The sequence below is a fragment of the Oncorhynchus keta genome, chromosome 3, assembly GCF_023373465.1.
Source record: "Oncorhynchus keta strain PuntledgeMale-10-30-2019 chromosome 3, Oket_V2, whole genome shotgun sequence".
Classification (NCBI taxonomy): Eukaryota; Metazoa; Chordata; class Actinopteri; order Salmoniformes; family Salmonidae; genus Oncorhynchus; species Oncorhynchus keta.
The window spans coordinates 3,934,443-3,961,900 of NC_068423.1; the positions used below are offsets into that span (position 1 = coordinate 3,934,443).

Below are 27,458 nucleotides of genomic sequence, written 5' to 3' on the forward strand. Positions count from 1 at the left end.
GGAACGTGTGCTACGGGTGGGTGTTGTTCTCGTGACCAGTGAACTGAGATAAGGCGGAACTTTACCTAGCATAGAGCATGGAGACGAATATGTAGCGCGGGCCAGCTGACTAGAGCATACAGGTCGCAGTGGTATAAGGTGATTTGGTAACAAAACGGATGGCACTGTGATAGACTGCATCCAGTTTACTGAGTAGAAGAGTACCGTGCTTCTACACCTGCATTGCTTGCTGTTTGGGGTTTTAGGCTGGGTTTCTGTACAGCACTTTGAGATATCAGCTGATGTACGAAGGGCTATATAAATAAATTTGATTTTGATTTGATTTATTGGAAGCTAGTTTGTAGATGACATCGCCGAAGTCGAGGATCGGTAGGATAGTCAGTTTTACTAGGGTACGTTTGGCGGCGTGAGTGAAGGAGGCTTTGTTGCGAAACAGAAAGCCGATTCTAGATTTGATTTTGGATTGGAGATGTTTAATATGAGTCTGGAAGGAGAGTTTACAGTCTAACCAGACAAGTTTATACAACTATTTATAGTTGTCCACATATTCTAGGTCGGAACCGTCCAGGGTGGGTGCGGGCAGCGAACGGTTGAAAGCATGCATATTTTGTATTTATTTTACCTTTATTTAACTAGGCAAGTCAGTTAAGAACAAATTCTTCAATGACTGTTCTGGGGCAGAACGACAGATTTGTACCTTGTCAGCTCGGGGGGGTTTGAACTTGCAACCTTCCGGTTACTAGTCCAACTCTCTAACCACTAGGCTACCTTGCCGGGGGGTGACTTCAAATCCTCAGATACTAATAGGATATAGTGTCATACCATTCATATTTGCATCATTAGGGTGTTTTTCCGGCAGAACGCTACTTCCAGTGCAACCAGCTACTGACAGTACAACTTCACCTGACCCAGCCACAGCCCTGTGTCCCATTCCAGGTGTCCAGGCTGCCCCTGCCCAGCGTGCAACACCTGACCCAGCTCCAGTCCTGGTCCTGCTGACGTGACTGTGGGGGACACACCAGACCTCATCGGGGGCAAACACCATTCCAGGGACACATAATTGGCGTAATGAATAGCTATCCAGCGTTAGTTTTGCTCCGAACACCACCACGAAAGCGTACTGTAACTGGGGAGAAAGTGTAGTTCGTCAACTGGAGGCATACACAACGTATCGATCTGTGCAAATCTGCAACAGTAATTGTATATATTTTTTATTTGAAAGATTATTATTCGTTGATATGAAAGATAAGGGCCATATGTTCTGAAAACCATTTGGCAAGTGATGTTTATTTACGTTTCCAAACGTTAAAACCAGCACCAGAATTATAGTTCACATGGCTAGTTGTGGTTATTCGCAGAAGGGTTTTCGAGAGCTAAACTGGACCTACAGTACCGACATCATCATCATCATCATTAAACATAACTGTGCCACATTTTTAGTGCGCATATACACACTGTATTACGGTTACGGGCACTGACGGCAAAACAATGGCGGCCCCCGGTGGGAACGATTAGATTAATGTTTTGTAATACCTCTTCACAGCAATTTACCTATTGTTCTGATACTTCGTGACCAGTAAAACGGATCACATTGTTAATTCTGATATGAGGGCAGTTGGTAAGTGGACATGGTTAACGTTAGCTATTCAGAACCAGAATTTAGTTTTGTAGTTGAGGTCGGATGAGATAGAGCAAGTCTACGTTGAGATCAATAACGTTACATCTTATTCAAATGCTCTTGCTTTTTCGAAAATGCAGGCATCTGAGTTTTTTTTGTCAAATGCTTAGTAAACAACAGGCTTAGACTAACAGTGAAACGCTTACTTGTTGGCCGGGAACCTTCCCAACAATGTAGATTTTTTTGTTTAGAAATAATAACACGAGTAAAGATAACTTGGCTATATACACGGGGTATCAGTACCAAGTCGATGTGCAGGGGTATGAGGTAGATTTTGTTAGGATAGTCTTGGAGGTAGTGCCATATTGTCATTCTAACATGTTTCATTTGATCATATTCACTGATTTATTATCAACAAGTAAAATCATTTCAAATGTTGATTATCTGCACAACCTAACTCTTCTTCTCTTACTTTGATAGTTGTCATGAAACTTTGACATGTTGGCACAGAAACTGCACCTGCTCCGACACAACGTCCTGTCATTTGTATCCTCTCGGACTGGCAGTGACCTCACCAGGCGCCAGTATGATGTCATCGTAGTGGGGGGAGGACATGCTGGGACTGAGGCGGCGGCCGCAGCAGCCAGATTGGGGGCAGAGACTCTCCTCATTACCCAGAAGATCATGACTATCGGTGAGAGAGAGGAAGAGCCGCCTGTTATTTACTTGTGGGATCAGTAGGAATAGAGCAGTATCTCTCTGAGCCACCCACCCACTCAGACTCACTCCCCCTCTCTCTCTCTCTCTCTCTCACACACCCTTCTCCTCTCGTTGTACCTCAGGGGCCCTCTCCTGTAACCCATCTCTGGGGGGCGTGGGGAAAGGCCAGCTGGTGAGGGAGGTGGATGCTCTGGACGGTCTGTGTGGGCGAGCAGGCGACTCGGCCGGGGTCCACTTCTCCATCCTAAACCGCAGCAAAGGGCCCGCTGTGTGGGGACCCCGGGCACAGCTGGACCGGGAACGCTACCGCCAATTCATCCAGGTACCTACCACTCAGCACAGCCAGGATCTGTTCAAGTTCATTTAATTGAATTGTTTAAACAGGAATCAGACAAGTTGTTTACATAAAGTCCTCTGTCGGCTTCGTTGGTAAGAGCATGGCGCTAGCAATGCCAAGTTTGTGGGATTAATTCCTGCATGTATCACATAAAGATACATGTATACACTCACTGTAAGTCCCTTTAGATAAAATTGTCTACCATGTGGGAGATAAAAGAGCACATATTGGCTCCAAATCCATGTTGCAGTGATACTCTTTTTAATTTACCATGTATGCACACATGACTGTAAGTCGCTTTGGATAAAAGCGTCTGCTAAATGGCATTTATTATTATTATATTATCTCAAGAAAATCTGTATCTAAAAAATGATTAGTGCTTTAATCCTCTCCTGACTCCTCTGCAGTCAGAATTGCTGTCCACTCCCAGGCTGACAGTGTTGGAGGGCTCAGTGGATGAGTTGCTGGTGTCACAACCCAACCCAGAGGAGCCTGGACACCACAGAGTCACTGGGATAAGACTGGGTAAGACAGACTGATAGACTGACTCTCTCACACAAACACACACATTCACACACTACACTCTACACAATGTCTCTCTTAGTATCTGGTACTTGTGTTTTCTTGTTGAATCTTTGACCATTCCCCTACAGTGTCATTTATGTAGGATGATTGTAGGTTTATATGTTGTATTTAAAGTATTTAAACCGTAGTAGTATGCATCCCCTCTTTCTCCCTCCCTCTCTCTCTCACACACACACACACACACAAATTCCTCTCTCGCTCTCTCACACACACACTCTTGCACACACACTCCTCTCTCTCTAACAAACCTCTCTCGCTCTCTCTCTATTTGAATTCAATTCAAAGGGCTTTATTGGCATGGGAAGCAAGTGGAATAGATAATAAACAAAAGTGAAATAAACAATCTGAAATGAATATGAGAAGATTACACTCACAAAAGTTTCAAAAGAATAGAGATCTTTCAAATGTTATATTACTGGCTATGTATAGTGTTGTAACAATGTGCAAATAGTGTGCAAGTACAAATGTGAAAATAAATAGATAAATATAGTTTGTATTTACTGTTAGGTTCTAATGAACCTATTAAAACTCACTGACAATTAGTAAAGCTCAAACCAAGTTTATTCACCCGCTTGGTCATACAGCTGCATAAGACACAGACATGGTTCCAACATTGGTAGTGTTTATATACAGTTGAAGTCTGAAGTTCATACACCTTAGCCAAATATATTTAAACTCAGTTTTTCACAATTCCTGACTTTTAATCCTAGTAAACATTCCCTGTCTTAGGTCAGTTAGGTTCACCACTTTATTTTAAGAATGTGAAATGTCAGAATAATAGTAGAGTGATTTATTTCACCTTTTATTTCTTTCATCACATTCCCAGTGGGTCAGACGTTTACATACACTCAATTAGTATTTGGTAGCATTGCCTTTAAATAGTTTAACTTGGATTAAACGTTTCAGGTAACCTTCCACAAACTTCCCACAATAAGTTGGGTGAATTTTGGCCCATTCCTCCTGACAGAGCTGGTGTAACCGAGTCAGGTTTGTAGGCCTCCTTGCTCGCACATGCTTTTTCAGTTCTGCCCAAAAATGTGCTATAGGATTGAGGTCAGGGCTTTGTGATGGCCACTCCAATACCTTGACTCTGTTGTCCTTAAGCCATTTTGCCACAGCTTTGGAAGTATGCTTGGGGCCATTGTCTATTTGGAAGACCCATTTGCGACCAAGCTTTAACCTCCTGACTGATGTCTTGAGATGTTGCTTAAATATATCCACATATTTTTCCTGCCTCATGATGCCATCTATTTTGTGAATTGCACCAGTCCCTCCTGCAGCAAAGGACCCCACAACATGTTGCTGCCACCGCCGTGCTTCACGGTTGGGATGGTGTTCTTCGGCTTGCAAGCCTCCCCCTTTTTCCTCCAAACATAACAATGGTTAATTATGGCCAAACAGTTCTATTTTTGTTTCATCAGACCAGAGAACATTTCTCCAAAAAGTACAATCTTTGTCCCCATGTGCAGTTGCAAAACGTAGTCTGGCTTTTTTATGGTAGTTTTGGAGCAGTGGCTTCTTCCTTGCTGAGCGGCCTTTCATGTTATGTCGATGTTTTACTGTGAATATAGATACTTTTGTACCGGTTTCCTCTAGCATCCCAAGGTCCTTTGCTGCTGTTCTGAGATTGATTTGCACTTTTCGCACCAAAGTACACATCTCTAGGAGACGTGTCTTCTTCTTGAGCGGTATGACAGCTGCGTTGTCCCATGGTGTTTATACTTGCATACTATTGTTTGTACAGATGAACGTGGTACCTTCAGGCGTTTGGAAATTGCTCCCAAGGATGAACCAAATTTGTGGAGGTCTACAATCTTCTTTTGTTTGAGGTCTTGGCTGATTTCTTTTGATTTTCCCATGATGTCAAGCAAAGAGGCACTGAGTTTGAAGGTAGGCCTTGAAATACATCCACAGGTACACCTCCAATTTACACAAATTATGTCAATTAGCCTATCAGAAGCTTCTAAAGCCATGACAATTTTCTGTAATTTTCCAAGCTGTTTAAAGGCACAGGCAACTTAGTGTATGTAAACTTCTGACCCACTGGAATTGTGATATAGTGATTAAGTGAAATAATCTCTGTTAACAATAGTTGGAAAAATTACTTGTGTCATGCACAAAGTAGATGTCCTAACCGACTTGCCAAAACTATAGTTTGTTAACAAGAAATTTGTGGAGTGGTTGAAAAACGAGTTTTAATGACTCCAACCCAAGTGTGTGTAAACTTCCGACTTCAACTGTATACCCCAATTTGGGTGACATTCCCTCTTCTCTAAACATGACATATTTATTATTATGCAGGAAGTTAAGTGATGCGGGCAACAAACTGTTCCTTCTCCTTAATGTGACCAGACCTGACCTTTGCCCCCCATTCCTCACTGAACCACATCTCTCCATCAGTGCCTTCCAACATGTGATTGCATTTCCTTTACTCAGTACATTCCAAGCTTAATTGCCTTGATCATATACATTCCTTCTACAGATAACCATTAACTTCTGGGCTCAGAACTCAGAACCCATCATTACAATAGTGTTTGTGCTTCACTGACTGCCCTTTTCTTGTGGCAACAGGTGACATATTCCACATGTTTTTCCAGCAGCAGATTATGATCGATAATGTCAAAAGCCACACAGAAGTCTAACAAAATAGCTGCCACAATCTTTTTATTTAACCGTTTTTACTGTCATTTTCTTCATGGGTGCATGCTTATTAGTAAATGGAATAAGCAATTTCATAAATGTGTCAAGTGCAGCGTTTGGTTGTTCCTCATTACACACCAGCAAATATGATTTATATCATCAACATAATAATCACTACAAAACTTATTGTATGACCTCTTATACACTATATTAGGCCCAGGCTTTGGAACTTTGGTTTTCCTAGATATGGCTATTATATTGTGATCACTACATCCTATGGATTTGGATACTGCTTTAAAGCAAAATTTCTGCAGCATTATTAAATATGTGATAAATACATATTGATGATTTCATTCCTGTGCTATTTGTAACTACCACGGTTGGTTGACTGACAACCTGAACCAGGTTGCAGGCACTGGTATAAGTTTGATGTTTTTTTCTTGATTGGGCAGCTTGGTGGAAGCCAGTCAATATTTAAATCACCCAGAAAATATACTTTGTTGATATGACATACATTATCAAGCATTTCACACATATCTTCCAGATGCTGTCTTGGTGGTCGATAGCAGCTTCCCACAAGACTGGGCTTTAGGTGAGGCAGATGAACCTGTAGCCAAACAGTATTTAACATGAGATCCTCTAAGCTTTACAGGAATGTGGTTCTGAATATAGACCGCAACACCACCCCCGTTGGCATTTCTGTATTTTCGGTAGATGTAATAGCCATGTATTGCTAAGTGCGTTTCAGAGAGAGTCAGTATATGAATGTAATCTGTTTCAAGAAAGTTATTGACTTCATGAACCTTGTTTCTTAGACTACATATGTCAATATGGGCTATTTTTAGCACTTTTCTGTGTTGCTTTATTGTTGTGAATGCTTTACTGGTAAGCTTATCAGAAGTAGACTTGCTTATGTTATTTATACTGGAGCTGATGGTGCATGGTGAGCTTCACACAGTGGACTTCCTACTAGGGCACACCTCAGTGTTAACAGTGTAACTCTGGTTCATAGGCACATGATTACTGCATACAATAGCTGTAGAATCAGAGGTATTCAGGGCTGTTAGTGGGACAAATTAAGTGACTTACAATGTGCCTTCCAACGTCCCTGGGATAATGTACATTTGATGCAGCATTATGACAACTTATTGTCACAATGGTAGGGATAAACTGAGCTGGTCATTGAGAAGTCTTAACACAGCCTTGAAATGCATCCAGGAGCCAAGATGATTTGGATGGACTCTGTTTTTCCTGTAGAGTATCTTCTGTTTCCAGAAGGAGTCATAGTTATCTATAAAAGTGATTCCAACAACACTCCAGTAATCTTTTAGCCAGATGTGTAATGTTGAATCTTTCACACCTGTGGCCTAACGATGGTACTGGCCTGAAATGATTGACCGCTTTTTGGAATCTTTCAATGCTTGAAATACATTTTCAGAAGTTGCGAGCTAGCCCTCCCAATGTCGTTTGACCCCACATGGACTACGACACCATCAGCTCCTGGCATCTGTCGTAGAACGGTCAGAAGCAGCCTTGTAATGTCCTGTACTTGTGCTCCTGGGTAGCACAGGGTTCTTGCACTGAAACCGAGATGTGTCTCTCCATAGGCCCGCCAATGATGACAAGTAGTGAAACAAGACCCCTTGTGGACCAGAGCCGGCTGTAGCATATGTGGTAGAGACCCCCCCCCCCCTGGGCTGGAGAAAGTGTAGAGGATTTTTTAAAATTGTTTTATTTTACCTGTATTTAACTAGGCAAGTCAGTTAAGAACAAATTCTTATTTTCAATGACGGCCTGGGAACAGTAGGTTAACTGCCTGTTCAGGGGCAGAACGACAGATTTGTACCTTGTCTGCTCTGGGATTTGAACTTGAAACCTTTCGGTTACTAGTCCAATGCTCTAACCACTAGGCTACGCTGCCGCCCCAATGAAGGAATCTCTGGAAGCAGGTGGGCAAAACTGTTGATCAGCGGGATGGGATCCTCCAAAGCCATTTCAGCCCCCTTCACCAAAGACCGCTGCCTTGCGCTGGGCTTATTGTGTGTGACGTGCCTCACATGGATCAATAACAGTGGCATCCACCAGCTCCTCATAAAGCGTCCTTGCTCTTTTATTCTCTGAGGGGAGGTCGGGAGGGTCTCTGCAGGGCAGCCCTGGCCAGTAAGTCAGAGAGTGGCAACGTGGCGAGGCAGTGACACGACGACCAGCTGAGGAGTAGAAAAGGAAAAGGTCTTCGAGTGGGAACTATTCAGGATACGCTGTAATGTCTCAATTTGCTTACTCTGTACGTCCAGCTCAGACACACAGTACCAGTCAAGAGTTTAGACACACCTACTCGTTCAAGGGTTTTTCTTTATTTTTTACTATTTTGTACATTGTAGTATAATAGTGAAGACATCAAAACTATGAAATAACACGTCGAATAATGTAGTAACCAAAAATGTCTAAATATAAATATATTTGAGATTCTTCAAAGTAGGCATCCTTTGCCTTATGACAGCTTTGCACACTCTTGGCATTCTGTCAAGGGTGGCTACTTTGAAGAATCTCATATCAAATATATTTAGATTTGTTTAACACTTTTGGTTACTAAATTATTCAATATGTATTATTTCATAGTTTTGATGTCTTCACTATTATTCTACAATGTGGAAAATAGTAAAACATTTATGAGTAGAATGAGTAGGTGTGACTGGTACTGTATATTCCTCCATAAGCTGACAATTTCCACATTGGAAATTTGACCTGACAATATTATCCCGGAACTGAAAAGTAGATGCAGCTCCGACATGGGATGAAATGTTCACCGTAGTCTCTGAAGGTGGTTGCTGCCAATCTGGAAAAAGTTTGTTTCCCCATATGGCGGAAAGTGGTAGACGCCATTTTGGAACAACTCTGTTCAAATCCTTGCAAATAAAATAGGTTGTCAAGGAATCAGATAAAGGTCAATCAATCCACACAGTGTGATTGTCAGATTGAATCACACAGTTTGTGGGATCACCACAGTCATAGGCAACAAGCCAGAACCCAACCACAGACTCGAAACTAGCCAGCACCCACAATAAACACAACCAAGGCACAAAACTCGCCAGCATAACAACAGCAAGGAGAGAGCGGTGACTTACTCAATGCGATTGAATGCTGGGGCCCACCAGCAACGCAATGAAGGCTGTGTTACCAGTACGATAGCCAAGAGAGAAGCACCTTGGAGAGATGTAGTTTCCAGTACAGGTCGGTGGAAAGTCGGGAGGGTGGCAAGCGCTACACCGGGACACGGGAGAGTCAAAAAGAGTAAATTCATGTGGTTCAAGTTTGGCAATAGTCCAAAAACATCCACGGCACAATGTCAAGTGGAAGGATGAAAGCAACAGTATGCAGGTGTCTGTATTGTGTTTCTGCACATATGCGATGTAGTACACAATTTGAAGGGACCCACTTTCAAAACGACTGACTAAAAAGTATAAAAAAGTACTGGATAATCCCTTGAACCTGTCCTATCTGAAAGGACACAGGTAGAGGGCAAGACTGCACAGCCTCCCCTTGAGAAACCAAATTGAATATGTCTAACAGGAGCTCAAACAGGTACATATAAGCACTTGGCCCCTCCCAGGACCAAACAATTACCCAATTGGCAATTACAACCAATAAACTGTTCTGTTCGGCAATTTCCACATCCATTGTTACAATCAGAATTATTGATAATTCATCACCATACATATGAATGGAACAAACAATTATTTTCTCTCATTCAACGTACTGACTCCAAAGTGTGCACGCTCCTATTATGCACAACTAGAATGACAGAGACATAGGACACAGACACAAGGAACTCCAGCATAACCCCTTAAATATGAACAAAGGAAACCATACATCGAATTAAATAAACAGAACTTCTACCTCAAGTCATGAGACTTGCGAACATTCAGGTGCACAATAAAGATTGTGCCCACTCAGAGGGTAGGGCTATGGGGCTAAATAAAAAATGTATCAAACATGAAACAGAAATGTCGAAGTGTTGCAATAAACGGTATGGGGATGGAATGATGAAACGCTAACATGAGCAATTATTGTATGATTCGTTGGAATATAGATTTACCACATATGTGTTTTAAACATGTGAAAGCAACAGCAAACATAACAACAGAACAAGCACTCCCAACTGGCCATAGGCGGGAGTTTGGGGAGCGCAAGTGTGTCTTCGCCACTAATCATTTTAACAACAAATTCCAAATTCAAGCTTCATGAGTAAATTATAAATTTCAAGCAATTTTGACCAAAGACCAGTAGGCCTATGTGAGTAATTGTTACTTGATGCCCCATTGCTGGTGAGCTTGCAAAGTAGGCCTAAACAGTAGTGATGTTACGTTTGATACTGGAGCTCTGCTAAGCAGATAATGCAGTGTTCACATACTAGTTGGAACTAGGAAACTCAAATGTGCGACTTGTTGATTCATTGAACGCTGCACGTGTATAACTAAAACCAGCTAGCAAGTCAGACATTTCAGAGTTTCCTATTTCCAAAACTGTTTCAGTTTAGCAATATTCTTGGGATGTCTGGTGTGAACTGCTCTCTTGAGGTCATGCCACAGCATCTCAATCGGGTTGAGGTCAGGACTGGGCCACTCCAGAAGGCATATTTTCTTCTGTTGAAGCCATTCTGTTGTTGATTTACTCCTGTGTTTTGGGTCGTTGTCCTGTTGCATCACCCAACTTCTGTTGAGCTTCAAATGGAGGACAGATAGCCTTACATTCTCCTGCAAAATGTCTTTATCAACTTGGGAATTCATTTTTCAGTCTGATAGCAAGCTGTCCAGGCCCTGAGGCAGCCACAAAACATGATGCTCCCTCCACCATACTTTACAGTTTGGATGAGGTTTTGATGTTAGTGTGCTGTGCCACACATAGTGTCGTGTGTTCCTTCAAAACATCTCAACTGTAGTTTCATCTGTCCACAGAATATTTTGCCATTAACACTGTGGAACATCTAGGTGCACTTTTGCAAACTTCAGACGTGCAGCAATGTTTTTTTTGGACAGCAGTGGCTTCTTCCGTGGTGTCCTCCCATGAACACCATTCTTGTTTAGTGTTTTACGTAATGTAAACCCGTCAACAGAGATGTTAGCATGTTCCAGAGATTTTCTGTAAGTGTTTAGCTGACACTCTCTAGGAAAGTGCATTAAAATATAATTGTATTCATAATTCTGGCTTGTAAAGGTCATGATAGGAAACTTTCCTGATTCAAACATTTCTGCCCAAGTAGAATTCAATGCCGTTCCACGACTGGTTTCCAGGCAACCCAGAAGCTTGTGCATTCTTGTAGTTTGTACATCCAGGTACTGAGCACCACAGCATGACTAAACTTTACAGATGTTGTCGACACAAAAATACAATATTTATTCGCAAGCTGATGTTCTATGAAAGAGTGGCTGGTACGGTGAGTAACGTTAGCTATCTGTTGACCCCCATTCTCAACTGCATGCACCTCGACAGGGACGTACTACATCCTGAAATCGCAATGAATTCTGGATATTGTGGTTTAGTTACAACCAGGAGATGTAGATGGCCTTTTTCTACCGGTGAGATACAAAAACACTTATATTTGCATGTAGTGAGGAAATTCTTGATTTTCATGACATATGTCAATAACATATTGGACATATACAGTGAAAGAGCAGCAGTAAAGATGTCCCTTAACAGAACTTTGTCAACTGACCAGTAATGAATTATTTTAAAATAGAGAGTCTGAAAAAAATCATATTGTTCAAATATGGAGAGTCCGGGTGCTGGTGAACAGCAACAAGTGAAGACGCGTTTTCTCTGTGCTCCGATCCAGGGCGAACAATTTACTATTAATACTTAACCAACACCTCCCCCAGCGTGTTAATTTTGTAACATTTAAATTGGAACCCAATTTACTCATCTGCAGTCATGAAGAAGAGGTCAGCCTTCAATGAGGTGAGGGAGCTCCTACACTGCTGTCTGGACACAACATTTGGCATTCTTTACCCAGTTGTACTGAAGATCACTACTACCTCCGGCGAGTAGAAGACATTCAAAGACCCAACCAAGGCCAAAGGATACATTGTTGTGCACCTACAGTGGTTCCTCCTTTTAAAAGTTGCGAGCTTGCACCGCGGGACTTAGAGGTACCCAGCGTCACGCCTTCATTGCTCCAGACCACCACACGGGGGAGTTAGAGCACTCATTATGCATTTGGGTCCCAAGGTTTTTATATGACCAATCATATCGAGTGATTCCAATGACGAATTTTGACGCAAGCCACCTGTCCCTGGGTGAAGATGGCTGACAAAATGTACAATTGAGGGGAATATGTTAGCTAATGTAGAGACAAACATTTGTGCATATTTTTTGTCATAAAGTTAACTTGCTAAATAGCGATTTTTCGTAAATTATCTGACTAGCTAACATTAGCCAGCTAGCTAGTGTTGGGAGAATAAGTTTGTGATTCGTGGTGTTTGTTTTAGGGACTCCTGAGATCCAGCAAACCAGGCTGTCGTCTTGTGAAACAGTGGATGTAAAGAATCTAGCTAGCTAAAGCATTTACTGCAAATTGAATGTACAATTGTGTAAGCTTGCCTTGCAATGCAGCTGAAGTAACAGCACATTTTTCCTTGCATATTGTGTAGTGGAGGATAAAAATAACTGTATGCCTATGGATGTGTAGCTAGCTACAGTATGTAGCCGATCTGTGTATGGACCCTAAAACTTAGGTTCTGAACTACTATTCATACCATATCTATGAACCTCAGCTATCATAGTTGTTGTATCAGCTTCAAGTCTGAATGGCATTAATGAAGCCTATGTGGACCCGGTGAGAAATGGCTGGCTAGTTAGCGGGGTGCGCGGTAATAGCGTTTCAATCGGTGATGTCACTCTCTCTGAGACCTTGAAGTAGTTGTTCCCCTTGCTCTGCAAAAGCCACGGCTTTTGTGGAGTAAACAATGGGAAGACCATCGTAAACAATGGGAAGACCATCGTAAACAATGGGAAGACCATCGTAAACAATGGGAAGACCATCGTAAACAATGGGAAGACCATCGTAAACAATGGGAAGACCATCGTAAACAATGGGAAGACCATCGTAAACAATGGGAAGACCGCAGAGTTCCAATATTATTTTTGTTTACATTTTAACTATAGAATAACGTGAGCAGGTCTCATTGCCAATAATAGTGAATGAGGCATTGTGACGTTGAACAATAAGCTGGGAAAAGAACGTTCGGAAGGTGAGTTGGTGCCACAGTGCTCAATAGAACTAATAGGAGCTGGCACCACACAACTGCCACAGACACTTACCCAGGCACCTATTTTGGTTTTGCTTAAAAAAGACGAATCCACCTAGACTGTGGCTCATACCGCCCTATAATCCTTTTGTGCTGCAATTATACAATTCTCACTTAGGTCCTCTCCTGCCGTTTAGAGACAGTGATGCCTAATAACTAACTGACCAAACCAGATTTTTCTCAGGTAGGTAATCTTTCTATAATAATATTTAATGTTCTTTATTCTGCCCACTCAGAGGTTGTCTTCTTTCTTGATGCTGAGAAGGCTTTCGACCGGGTTGAGTGGGAATATTTCCAGTACTAGAGAGATTTGTATTTGGCCCGTCATTCCTTTCCTGGATTAAGATTTTGTACTCGTCCCCAGTGGCTTCTGTTCGCACCAACAATGTTACCTCCAGCTACTTCCCTCTCCACAGGGGGGCCAGGCAGGGTTTCTGTTTATCCCTTTTCCTATTTGATATGGCTATTGCCCTGCGGGCGGAGGAGAGGATTATGGGAATATTAAGGGGCAACATAACTCACAAGTTGTCCTTATATGCATGGACATGCTACAAGGTTTTGGCACATTCTCTGGTTATAAGTTAAATCTAACAAAAGTGTGATCCTCCCCATTAATCAGTTAGCAGAAGGTATTGGGAATGCCAGCTTCCCATTTAAGGTGGAGCATCAGGTCTTTACTTATTTGGGGATAAAGGTCACGCACTCATTTAAGGCTCTGTTTAAACAACTTCAAAACACTCCTGGAGCGCACGAAGCAGGATTTAATAAGATGGTCGTCTCTTCCCATTTCATTAACAGGTCGCATTAATTCTGTTAAGATGCCTGTACTACCTAGTGTAGCAGGCTCAAGGGGGTGGGGTTTCCACGTCACCAAGTTCAATAACAAAACACGCACACAACTAGAATACAAATGGGCAATTTATTAGGGAGATTGGCACACTGTGGGAAAGAGGGGAATTCAGCAACAAATCCACAATCCGTTCTCATTGTCCGTTCTGTTCTCCAGGGGCAGGAAGTCCATATAAGGCTAGGTTAGGTACACTCTGCATGGGTCCCGACAAAAGTTTGACTAAACCTGGTCCCCATTAATACAATACGTGGAGAGCCTGCCTTTTACTTCGTGTAGTTTGGTAAGCAGTTATGTCTGTTCTAGTGGCCATTTTGTGCTGATAATAATTTTTATATAACTTTTTTCCCATAGTTTTTTGTTTCTATTACTGTTTGTTTCTTTCCTATTTAACTTACTTTTATAGATGCCTTGGTGGGTGGGTGGGAGAATGTGGAGGGTATGGATGGGAGAATGAGGGGTTGAGGTTGTACTGCTTTTGTTGTTATATCTGAATCTATAAATAAAAGTATTTTTAAATAAAATAAAAATATGAAGAGTCAGATGGGGCATATACACTGAGTGTACAAAACATTAGGAACACCTTCCTAATATTGAGTTGCACACCCTTTTGCCCTCAGAACAGCCTCAATTCGTTGGGCCATGGACTCTACAAGGTGTCAAGCGTTCCACAGGGATGTTGACTCCAATGCTTCCCACAGTTGACCAAGTTGGCTGGATGTCCTTTGGGTGGTGGACCATTCTTGATGCACACGGGAAACTGTTTAACATGAAACCCAGCAGCATTGCAGTTCTTGACACACTCACACCGGTGCGCCTGGCACCTACTACCATACCCCGTACAAAGACACTTAAATATTGTGTCTTGCCCATTCACTCTGAATGGCACACATACACAATCCATGTCTCAAGACTTAAAAATCCTTCTTTAACCTGTCTCCTCCCCTTCATCTACACTTAAAGTGGATTTTACAGGTGGCATCAATAAGGGATCACACCTTTCACCTGGATTTACCTGGTCAGTCTGTCATGGAAAGTTCCTAATGTTTTATACACTGTGTACATTGCACACGTCAATGTCTTAATCTGAATTGACTTTCTTTTTTTTCTTTATGTATTATTTATATTCTCCCTGCTGTGATATAATTTGAAAGATCTTATTTAAACCATATTATAATCCCTCCTGAATCTCAGCCACAATTTACATGTGGATGTTTCACTGAAGATACAGTAAACTCCCTGTAATTTTTTGGAGAGGATGTTTGTAAATCTATTCAACTCCCTTGTCTCTAGAAGTATAATAATGTCTACATACAGCATTTACAAGGTCTGGGTCTGGGCTTTTCACACCAAGAGAGCACAAACCCTGAATATTATAGCAGCTTATACTTAAGGATGCTATGTTTCAAATGTTCCTTTAGGACATGTTCTCTCTATTCTCTCCTCTTAGTCGATGGAAGCCACCCCATCTTGTCCAGCTCAGTGGTACTTACCACTGGCACTTTCCTGTCTGGCTCCCTCTTCATGGGCCAAACCACCTCTCCCGGGGGGAGGATGGGGGATGCTCAATCATGTGCCGGACTTTCATACACACTGAAAGAGACATTGGGGTTGAGGGTGGGTCGGCTGAGGACTGGCACACCCCCTCGGATAGTGAAGGAGTCCGTGGATCTGTCCTTGGCTCAGCTCCAAGCCCCGGACAAACAGCCCACTCCCTTCAGTTTTCTCAACACCCACACCCACTGCAAGGTAAAAACTACAAAGAAAGACTACAACTGCCAATATGCCAACATAAAACTTTACACCAGGCAAAGATTGTTTTTGGGTTAATTCGAAGGTAAAGAAGTAGTACAAAGCGATTTCAGGTATTTCTAAATCTTATTCTTGAAAAAAAAAACGTCTAGACAAAATTATAAACAAAATGTTGCATAATACACCTTAAATTCTCTAGAAACTGGCTGTGATTCTAACATGCTGTGCCCTGTAGCCAGAAGAGCAGCTCCCCTGCTATCTGACCCACACCACGCCTGGAGTGGAGAGAGTGGTCAGGGAGAGTGTCCACCTCAACTGTCACATACAGCAGGACGCCAAAGGTCCCAGGTACATGCACACACAGACAGAGACACACACTCAGTGAACTGTGTACACATTACTTTACAAACTGCATTTTGTCTTTCCTCCTCTCTTAGATACTGTCCTTCCATCGAGTCGCGGGTGCTGCGGTTTCCGGGGCGAAGGCACCAGGTGTGGCTGGAGCCGGAAGGTTTGACCTCTGACCTGTTGTACCCCCAGGGCTTGTCCATGACCATGCCCCCTGACCTGCAGCTCCGCCTCCTTAGGGAGATCCCCGCCTTGCACCGAGCCGAGATCCGCACTCCTGGTATGCAGCCCAAAATACAGACACCCACTCTGGGTCCCCAATAATCTGTCCTTTCTCCCAAAGTTTGCACTTGTTCACTTCCAATGAGTGAGGGAGGAGTGCAGGCAGAAAAATGGTCTGCAGAATCTCAGGTCAACCTATCCCGTACCCCTTCATCGTTTATGCACCTTTCTAGATCTGAAAGAATTGGATGGGTGTTAACTATATAGTAATAGCTCTACCTTGCTAGCCTTCTTGTATGCTAGTAGGATTTTTTCATTTTTTTTTCCATTTTTCCATCCAGTTCTTTCAAGTCTGAGGAGGAATCCAGAAGTTAACTAACTGCTAAACTTTCGATCAGATTTAAGTGCACCTGTTCAGCTCAACTGTTGTAGTTGTTTTGTTAGATCAAGTTAGACACAGTTATCATCAAGCTTGATTGACCGAAAGACGTTTTAGTTCGCTGCCTACATCTACATTAGCACTCCGAGGTGTGTCATTGCGGTTGTTTTTGAGAGGCTACACTATAGTTGGACTGCGCTTAACCACTGACCTACAAATCACCTTCCATCCCAAATAACTACTCATTATTATGTGAAATAACTAAAGTTATGAAAATTAGCGATTCTGCATCTCACCTCAAACTGATTTCCTCAAACATAACCTCCTTATCTCTCTGGATTCCAGGTTACGGGGTGCAGTATGACTTCGTGTGCCCCACCCAGCTGACCCCGTCTCTGCAGGTGAAGAGCACGCAGGGGCTCTTCCTCGCGGGTCAAATCAACGGCACCACGGGCTACGAGGAAGCAGCCGCACAAGTAGGGGTTAAATCTGTTCTAATCTGGGAACTGGGACACCTGGGTCGTGTTGTTAGGGCACATAAGGGAAAATGTTTTGAAACTAAAATGTGCATTTCTTTTTGGGCAAGTACAGGTAGTCCCTCCCTGTTTTAGTCTGTTTTCTTCCATTTGGTGCCTAGTAAACACAACCCAGGTGTGTGGACTCTCTGGCCAACAAACAGTGACATTAATTGTTCACCTTACTATCAGAAAACAGGCAGCGCTCTTGGACTGAAGGCTGGTAGCAGAATAGCCATTTTACATGTTTGTAATTTAGCAGACGTGCTTATCCAAAGCGACTAACGGTACAGTGAATGTATACATTTTTTGTATGACCACTGTGGGACTTACTCTTAACCTTGGCAATGCTACCGGCCATTTGCCACTCTTTTTTACCAACTGACCCACCACAGGACCCTACAATATATGCTACAACAAACCCCTTTCTCTCCAGGGCTTGTGGGCGGGGGTGAATGCAGGTCGGACGGCCCTCTCCCTGCCCCCCATGGCACTGTCTCGTACCCAAAGCTACATCGGGGTGCTGATCGATGACTTGGTGGGCCGAGGGGTGACAGAACCTTACCGCATGTTCACCAGCCGCGCCGAGTTCAGAACCTACCTCAGGCCCGACAACGCAGATCTCCGTCTCACCCCCAGAGGTATCATAATGTGTGTGTCTGACAGTCCCCAACTACTGGGTGCACTTGTTTTGGCTTACATAGGGCCCCGGGTAATGTAGTGATACATGAACAGAGTGTATTATTGGCTGTGTTCAGTTATGAGGTCAAACATGAGTCACTGACAGGAAATCCAGCAGCTTGAAGCTTAATATTGTTAACGAAGTGCACATTATCATTGGCCGCATAGGTTAATAAGATAATAAAATGACTACTGTCATTAGCCAACTGGAGGAATTCTAAGATATATTGCATCTCTGGCCATGTTCGACTGATCACAGACTGAGCAATCTTACTGATACAAATAATAATCTGTCTGCAGTCACCAACTGCAATGTAGTTAATCTCAAAATTCCATGTCAGACTTTGTGGATGAATAATATTTTGACCTTTGACCCGGTCTGCAAGGGTTTGAGGAGGTGGGCTGCGTGACTTTGCGGCGATACAAGAAAGCGGTAAGTGTGAGGGACGGCCTCCAGGAAGCCCTGATGGCCCTGCAGTCCGTGGCGCTATCCTCCACCCGCTGGAGAGAGAAGCTGGGCAACATCAGCCTGAGTGAGAACAAGAGCACCACCTTAAAGTGAGTGGGAAGTGGTTCAGCGGTGGGTGGTTCAGCATGCATTTACTGGGATGCGCTCAGCAGAAAACAATGTTGGACGTTTAGAATAGAAATATACGGTGTATTCAGACCCCTAGACTTTTTCCACATTTTGTTACATTACAGCCGTATTCTAAAATGGATTAAATATATATTTTTCCCTCATCAAGCTACACACAATACCCAATAATGAAAGCAATAACAGGTTAAAAAAAAAAGAAATGGGGAAAAAAAATACTATTTACATAAGTATTCAGACCCTTTACTCAGTACTATGTTGAAGCAGCTTTGGCAGCGATTACAGCATTGAGTCTTCTTGGGTATGACGCTACAAGCTTGACACACCTGTATTTGGGGAGTTTCTCTCAATCTTCTCTGCAGATCCTGTCAAGCTCTGTCAGGTTGAATGTGGATCGTCGCTGCACAGATATTTTCAGGCTCTGGCTGGGCCACTCGAGGATATTCAAAGACTTGTTCTGGAACCACTCCTGCATTGTCTTGGCTGTGTGCTTAGGGTCGTTGTTCTGTTGGAAAGTGAACCTTTGCCCCAGTCTAAAGTCCTGAGAGCTCTGGAGCAGTTTTTCATCAAGGATCTCTCTACTTTTCTCCATTCATCTTTTCCTCAATCCTTACTAGTCTCCCAGTCCCTGCCACTAAAAAATATCCCCACAGCATGATGCTGCCACCACCATGCTTCACCATAGGTGCCAGGTTTCCTCCAGATGTGACACTTGGCATTCAGGCCAAAGAGTTCAATGTTTGTTTCATCAGACCAGAGAATCTTGTTTCTCATTGTCTGATAGTCCTTTAGGTGCCTTTTGGCAAAATCCAAGCGGGCTGTCATGTGCCTTTTACTGAGGAGTGGCTTCAGTCTGGCCGCTCTGCCATAAAGGCCTGATTGGTGGAGTGCTGCAAAGATGGTTGTCCTTCTGGAAGGTTCTCCCATCTCCACAGAGTAACTCTGGAGCTCTGTCAGTGACCATCGGGTTCTTGGTCACCTCCCTGACCAAGGCTCTTCTTCCCCGATTGCTCAGTTTGGCCGGGCGGTCAGCTCTAGGAAGAGTCTTGGTGGTTCCACACTTCCTTTTCGGAATGCTGGAGGCCACTGTGTTGTTGGGGACCTTCAATGCTGCAGACATTTTTTGGTACCCTTCCTCAGATCTGTGCCTGGACACAATCCTGTCTCGGAGCTCTATGGACAATTCCTCCGACCTCATGGCTTGGTTTTTGCTCTGACGTGCACTGTCAACTGTGGGACCTTAAATAGACAGGTGTGTTCCTTTCCAAATCATGTCCAATCTATTGAATGTACCACAGGTAGAGTCCAAGTTGTAGAAACATTAAGGATGATCAATGGAAAAAGGATGCACCTGACCTCAATTTTGAGTCTCATAGAAAAGGGTGCGAATACTTATGTAAAAAAAAGGTATTTGCAATAAATCTGCAAAAATGTCTAAACCTGTTTTCGCTTTGTCATTATGGGCTATTGTGTGTGTGGATTTAGGATTTTTTATTTGGTCAATTTTATAATGTTGTAACGTAACAAATCAAGGGGTCTGAATACTTTCCAAATGCACTGTATGATATGTAGAATAAGAAATCATATCAGCTCTATTCAGGAAATGTCTCTGCAACATTCAAGGTTTGCCTACTGAATATAGCCCTGACTTTCTATTGTTCTATGTATGGGAACAGTATCCTTAAAACATCTGTATCTGGTATTTGTGTACACACACAGGTTGTCAAAAAGATAGTGACTCCTCATTCTGAAACAGACTAACAACACTGCAACCTATGAGAAAGTGAATGCGTTACATCTTGCTACATTTTCAAAATTATTTTCTAAAACAGAGGTGTGTATATAGTCTGCTCATTAACTTTACTATACCATGTATCTTTCTCTCTCAGTGGTTTGGATCTGTTGCAATACAAAGATGTGTCCTTTGAAATGTTGGCCTCCGCCTTCCCAGAGTGCCTTTCACAATATGTTGAGTACTCACAACGACTCAAGATTGAAGGTAAAGGCTCTTTTTAAGTCTCAATCAGTCTGTGTCTGAAATGGCAGTCGATTTCCTACATAGTGCACTGCTTTTGTGGCTCTGGTCAAAGGTAGTGCACAATATAGGGCATAGACTGTCATTTCAGACACGCACTCAGTTTAGTCTGTTAAACTTTACCTTAAAATGTACTGAACCCTGTGCTTTGTGGCTTTCAGCTGTGTACAGACCCCACTGCGAGAAGCAGAGTCGAGAGATGGAGAGAATACGGAGCGAGGAAAGTCTGTCTCTCCCCTCTGACATGGACTACCTCTCCTTACCAGTGTCCCTCTCTCAGGAGGTCAGAGAGATACTGGACCGAGTCAGGCCCAACACTGTGAGTCTCAGTAAAACTACAACAAACCACATTTCCACAGTTTATGCGAGTAAAGTCATATTGAAAAAAATATATAATTACAACAACTGATGGAAACAGGAAGTTTCGGTAAAATGTTATAAATACCAACAGATAACGTGTTTGATCGACAAACTGGGATATTTTCTAAGTCAGTAAAATTAATTAGGCTAGAAATGGTGGTGGAAACATAAAATTGTATTTGTTACACGCGCTGAATTACAACAGGTGTTGACCTTACTGTGAAATGCATATTTTCAAGCCCTTAAACAACAATGCAGAGTTAAAAAAAATAAAAAAGGAAAAATAATTCCAGACTATATACAATCGGTACAGAGTCAATGTGCAGGGGTACGGGTTAGTTGAGGTAATGTGCACATGTAGGTAGGGGTAAAGTGACTATGCATAGATAAGACAAGAGTAGGGTGTTGAAAGTGCACTGTGATGAGCTTGATGCACCTTTCCAATAAATATTGAGGGTCTTATTCTGATGACATGATCAATGCTTAACTGCTGTTTGACAAATATTCTCATCATGTAGACTAGCCTACCCACACTGTATCTGCCAGCTGTTGGCTAGAGCACACGTGCCAAGACCAGAGGAGGTACATTTGCTATTTAACACAGTTTGTGACAAAATCATCAGTAGTTGAAAATGGGATGGAAACAAATTCGGTACATGAAAACTTAAGCGAAAAATGATTTCTATCCGCAATAAGTCCGTTTAATAAATCTACATGGTAGATTATTAGAGACACAAACTTTTGACTGGTACTGTGTGTGGGCCTATAGCTTCAAAGGAGTGTTCCTTGATGAAAGCTAACTAAGCTCTATCTACCAAACGTTGGGCTGTGCTTAAATAGTCATGATAATACATTATTTGTAAAATGATTGTTTTTGAGTTTGACACTTGTCTTGTCTTTGTAAATTAGCTGGGCGCTGCTACTCGTCTACCAGGCATGACGCCTGCTGGGATCATCCACCTTCTCAACTATGTCCTCAGGACCGGGCAGAGGAACAGACACACAGAGCACAGAAACCGATCGAGCCAAAAAGAGGGGGGAAAGGGACAGCTGTGTGCAAGCAACATACCGATATCTCAGTGAAATAATGACTAAGAAAAAAATAAATGTACAAAAACTAACTATGGTAGTTTAGGAAAACATCGCTGTTTAATTTAAAATGACCTGAGATTTCAAACCAAACAATTGTGCCCAATTTCACTAATTTCATCTATTCAGCCTCAAACAGTAACAAAAAAATCTAACATGCAAGCTAAATTGATTATCAAGTGAACATTTCTAGTTCTGTAACAAACATTTTAGTGAAACCAGCACAACAGTAGTAGTACAACCAACATTATATCCCACGTGACCTTTTTGAGGTCACTACTGTTGGTGGTGACAGTCTGTCCATCCAGCTCGCCTGTCCCTCTGGAGAAGAAGTCAAATGGAAATTTCCACTTGGGCTGTGGCGTTCCCCTGGGGGGTTCTGGGTAGACTGTAGTGTCAACAAACATCACCTCTGTGGTCACAGCGAAAGGCGAGACGAGGGGACACTGAAGAGGAGAAAGACCGTGTGCAGGGGGAAGAAGGTGGTTGAGAGGCATTCCAGGTCATTTATTTTGCAGTGACATGTCTCAGAAGACTGCAGCTATATCATATTAATGTGGTTCCAGAGAAGTTCAACACTTCTGGCTGTAAAATCTGCTCAGCACAGATACAGCAATTATCATACACAATAAGCCCTTGAGGTTTATGCACACGTTATTGGGATAGTTTACCGAAATGACACGTTTCATTGGTGAACTATCCCTTTAAAATGGCAAAGGAGGTCATAGGACACCCACCAGTTTAAACTACATTAACCGGGACTAGAGCAGGGGTATTCAAGTCTTACCCTATGAGGACCAGACTACTGCTGCTTCTACCTGATAATTAAATTGCACCCACCTGGCATCCCCAGGTCAAAATAAGTCCCTGGGGACTTATGGGGAGGGAAAAAAGCAGTGGAACTGGATTTGAGGTCCAGATTTGAATTTGAGGGGATTAGAAGATATTGAGGGAGCTCAAACTGTTCACCCACTGCAAGAGGAGACATGCTTGACCCTTACCTTGACCTTCTGACAGTGGAAGAGGTATTTGGCCCCTAGAATGTAGTTCTGGGGAAAGGCCAGGAGACCTGTCTGAGCCCACAACACCTGGACTGACAGGGAGTGGGGAAGGAGACACCCGGACTCACACGACTCCTCCGGAGACTGAGGGAAGAGAGAAGACATTTATATGTGTAGAAAATCCCCCTGTTGAGGGACAATCTTCTGTGTATTCCACAATCATCGGTTGCACACGGCCTTGCGCTCCCTCTCGTGGTTTCACAGACTTAATTAATCTGCTGCATTTCACCTGATGCAAGCCTGCATCTGTCAGCAGCTCCATTTTAGAGATGGTCCTTGCTATCCGGGATCATTGGGACATCCCTACCCCATTGACATTTAAAATTAGGGGTTAAGGTTAGGGACAATTCAAGGATCCCAGAGAGCAGTAACCATTTAGGGATGGTTTGAAATTTACAGAATGGAGACCTGGAGGAGGGTCATTATTTACATTTTTTTTTACTTCAAAAAAGGGGGAGGGTTTAGTTTTTTTTTTTTGGAAAATAAATAAATAAATAAAAATCTAGTCCAGGGGAGGGTCATGTAATTTTTTGTAATTTATATTTCAAAATAAGTTGTTTATTAGGCTATATATCGATGTGTGCTCAATGTCTCCCCTCATCTCTGATTTTCCATCAATCAAAATGATCCATGCGCCATGCTCGGAGAAGCACAGCACAGCACACAGTTACACTCCATTTAGACTTGAGTACCTTGAGCATCAGCAATTGTGGGTTCGATTACAGGCTCAAAATGGCCAGAAACAAAGAACATTCTTTTGAAACTTGACTGTCTATTCTTGTTCTGAGAAATGAAGGCTATTCCATGCGAGAAATTGCCAAGAAACTGAAGATCTTGTACAACGCTGTATACTACTCCTTTCACAGTACAGCGCAAACTGGCCCTAACCAGAATAAAAAGAATGGGGGGCCCCGGTGCATGACTGAGTAAGAGGACAAGTACATTCGAGAGTATCTAGTTTGAGAAACAGACTAAACAAGGCCTCAACTGGCAGCTTTATTAAATAGTTCCCGCAAAACAACAGTGAAGAGGCGACTCCGGGATGCTGGCTTCTAGGCAGAGTTCCTCTGTCCAGTGTGTTATTTTTCCCATCTTAATCTTTATTGGCCAGTCTGAGATATGCATTTTTCTTTGCAAGTCTGCCTACAAGTCCAGCGTCCCGGAGTCGTCTCTTCACTGTTGACGTCGAGACTGGTGTTTTGCGGGTACTATTTAATGAAGCTGCCAGTTGAGGACTTGAGGCGGCTGTTTCTCAAACTAGACACTAATGTACTTGTCCACTTGCTCAGTTGTGCACCGGGGCCTCCCACTCCTATTCGAATGCTCTTTAAATCAGAACAACCGTTTTCAGCTGTGCTAACCATGACACAGGAGTCATGGTTGCTGATAATGGGCCTCTCCATCAAAGAATGAAGATGTTTCCAGCTACAATAGTCATTTACAACATTAACAATGACTACACTGTATTTTCTGATCAATTTGATGTAATTTTAAATGGACCAACAAAAAAAATAATCAAAAACAAGGACATTTCTAAGTGACAAACTTTTGAACAGTAGTGTACATTTTATGGACACAGTATATTTTACATGTTATTTTTTGTCCCACATTTCAGCTCCCCTATCTCTGAACACTATCCAGTTTTGATTTCTATTTGCCATAATTTAACTCTGCCGTGATGTTTCACAACAGTTATGAATCGTTTTATTTTCATAGTTTCTACAGATTGTAAATTATACATTTCTGCTAAGAGTATTATATTATTGATCAACTGACAATGACTTTTCAGATCACTCAGCAGTGTTTTTTGCAGAATTAACTCCAGGTAAATGTTGCAATTCTTCAACCATTCCTGAACCTGTGACCAAAAACAAGCTACATATGGACACTACCAAATGATTGTCTCTTCACAGCAAAATCTGCAGAGCTGGGATGGTTGTATTCCCTATATACAGGGCCTTCGGAAAGTATTCAGACCCCTTGACTTCCACATTTTGTTAGGTTACAGCCTTATTCTAAAATTGCTTACATTATTTTTTTGCCCCCTAAATCTACACACAATACCCCCAAAAGACAAAGCAAAAACAGTACAAATAAAAAACATCTAAATATCACATTTACATAACTTTCAGTACTTTGTTGAAGCACCTTTGGCAGTGATTACAGCCTCAAGTCTTCTTGGGTATGACACTACAAGCTTGGCACACCTGTATTTGGGGAGATCCTCCCATTCTTCTCTGCAGATCCTCAAACTCTGTCAGGTTGGATTGGGAGCGTCGCTGCACAGCTATTTTCAGGTCTCTCCAGAGATGTTCGATCGGGTTCAAGTCCGGACTCTGGCTGGACCACTCAAGGACATTCAGAGACCACTCCTGTAGTTGTCTTGGCAGTGTGCTTAGGGTCATTGTCCTGTTGGAAGGTGAATCTTTGCCCCATTCTGTCCTGAGTGCTCTGGAGCAGGTTTTCATCAAGGATCTTTGTGCTTTGATCCTGCCTAGTCTCCCAGTCCCTGCCGCTGAAAAACATCCTCACAGCATGATACTGCCACCACCGTAGGAATGGTGCCATGTTTCCTGCTTGGCATTCAGGCCAAATAGTTCAATGTTGGTTTCATAAGACCAGAGAATTTTGTTTCTCATGGTCGGAGAGTCTTTAGGTGCCTTTTAATGAGGAGTGGCTTCCATCTGGCCACTCTACCATAAAGGCCCGGTTGGTGGAGTGCTGCAGAGATGGGAGAACGTACCAGAAGGACAACCATCTCCTCAGAGTGCCCATCAGTTTCTTGGTCACCGCCCTTCTCCCCCGATTGCTCAGTTTGGCTGGGTGTCCAGCTCTTCTAGGAAGTCTTGGTGGTTCTTCTTCCATGTAAGAATGCTGGAGGCCACTGTGTTCTTGGACTTCCAATGCTGCAGAAATGTTTTGGTACCCTTCCCTAAATCTGTACAAAATCCTTTCTCGGAGCTCTACGGACAATTCCTTCGACCTCATGGCTTGGTTTTTGCTCTGACAAGTGTGGGACCTTATATAGACAGGTGTTTCTTTCTCAACCATGTCCAATGAATTGAATTTACCACAGGTGGACGATGATCAATTGAAACAGGTTGCACCTGATCTCAATTTGAGTCTCATAGCAAAGGTTCTGAATACTCACGTAAATGAGGCATTTCATAATTTTTTTGCAAAAATGTCTAAGCCTGTATTGTGAGTAGATTGATGAAAAAAATGTATATAATACAATTTAGAATAAGGCCGTAACGTAATAATGTGGAATAAGTGAAGGGGTCTGAATACTTTCCGAATGCACTGTACATCTGTAGTCATACTCATCTCGTATTCCACAGAATATTAAACTCAATTACATGAAGTACATTTTTATAACACTGACATTGAGGAATATCAACACACCGACAAACTGTTGATTTTGGAAGTAACTGTGCCTTTAAAGAAGAGCATCGTTGCCTACTCAACTCACGCTGTGCCGTTGCCATGTGCCAAATGTCATATTTAAATGAGTAAATTAAGAGTCTGCCTGAGGTAAAGCATTAAAGGGATAGTTTACTACGACTCACCTGTGGCGTCACAGAGCATGCCTGTGTGATGACTCTTGCCCAGTCTGGTTGTGACCCCACAGTCATGGCAACCAGATTGGGTGTGGCAACCCCCCGGAGGACCCTATAGAGCTGGGAGCGCAGCTTAGAGCAGTTACTCGAGGGAGAACTAAGAATGAGAGAGAGACAAAAAATAAACTAAATGCGGCAAAGAGGTTCAGGAACTTTCTTTAAAGGGATATTTCGCTTAAAAATGAACTAAAGATGAACAAAAAACAAAAATAAGACACCAATAATTTTGGACCGGACTGCATAGGAAACTACAAATGGAAAAGCCAGGTGGACAGGGCACTGTCACTAAGGGATGAGCATGATGGATGGGTAGTGTAGTCTCACCTGAAGGTACAGCCTGTGATGGTGTTGTGAGTGAAAAGGATGGGCATGCGGCTGCTGGGGTTAATAGAGCACTCTCCCCCCAGTGACACACCCAGAAGAGTTAGCTGACCCGGAGTCAAAGAACAGGAAATCTCAGTATATTGGCACTACGCCTCACACAGTTTAAACCAGTGCAGTGTAGTATAAGAATGGAAAAGTAAATATAGCTGCAAGCAGCAATGAAACATGGTGCTGGCTATAAGCAGGCTTAAAGAGAGTTGCATGGAAGCATTGTATGTCCTCCCTTCTAAAAAATCAAAACAAGTTCTATGCAAATTGAGGTGAAGTTAGGATTCTAGCTTATTGAGACAAATATTTGGGGAAAATAGAAATTTATTTTCCAAAATGCATCATACGGGGATGATTTCCGCATTTTGATAGTTAGAT

General features: G+C 42.6%; 2 protein-coding genes across 8 annotated transcripts in view; one reads left to right on the forward strand and one right to left on the reverse strand.

Annotated features, from left to right (window-relative positions):
* mto1 (mitochondrial tRNA translation optimization 1) lies at positions 1-24,866 on the forward strand. Of its 5 annotated transcripts, none has more exons than XM_052486427.1 (14): positions 1-16; positions 937-1,085; positions 2,099-2,312; positions 2,461-2,660; positions 3,083-3,200; positions 15,502-15,800; positions 16,039-16,151; positions 16,241-16,431; positions 17,098-17,228; positions 17,704-17,908; positions 18,335-18,506; positions 20,433-20,542; positions 20,740-20,897; positions 21,848-24,866. In XM_052486427.1, exons 3-14 carry the CDS (start codon positions 2,117-2,119, stop codon positions 22,019-22,021), a joined length of 2,067 nt encoding a protein of 688 aa, XP_052342387.1. In that variant the 5' UTR covers positions 1-16; positions 937-1,085; positions 2,099-2,116; the 3' UTR covers positions 22,022-24,866. The 5 variants fall into 5 exon arrangements, with proteins under 5 accessions (XP_052342387.1, XP_035601157.1, XP_035601161.1 ...); XM_035745264.2 differs by lacking the exon at positions 1-16 and adding an exon at positions 60-138; XM_035745268.2 differs by lacking the exon at positions 1-16 and having other exon boundaries at positions 209-1,194.
* LOC118364024 (tectonic-3-like) overlaps positions 22,066-27,458 on the reverse strand; it is a 23,819-nt gene continuing 18,426 nt past the window's right edge. For all 3 annotated transcript variants that reach the window (XM_035745288.2, XM_035745281.2, XM_035745277.2), the window contains 4 exons: positions 27,033-27,136; positions 26,658-26,805; positions 23,029-23,172; positions 22,066-22,473 (listed from right to left, as the gene is read on the reverse strand). In XM_035745288.2, coding sequence (XP_035601181.1) covers positions 22,237-22,473; positions 23,029-23,172; positions 26,658-26,805; positions 27,033-27,136 — 633 coding nt within the window. In that variant the 3' untranslated portion in view covers positions 22,066-22,236. The remainder of the gene's footprint in view (positions 22,474-23,028; positions 23,173-26,657; positions 26,806-27,032; positions 27,137-27,458) is intronic.

Bases quoted from the DNA above. Each gene is read 5' to 3' on its own strand.
- mto1 (XM_052486427.1), top strand. From the start codon at position 2,117: ATGTTGGCACAGAAACTGCACCTGCTCCGACACAACGTCCTGTCATTT. The intron at 2,661-3,082 runs GTACCTACCACT...ACTCCTCTGCAG, and splicing joins GCTACCGCCAATTCATCCAG to TCAGAATTGCTGTCCACTCC. The intron at 16,152-16,240 runs GTACATGCACAC...CTCCTCTCTTAG, and splicing joins CAGGACGCCAAAGGTCCCAG to ATACTGTCCTTCCATCGAGT.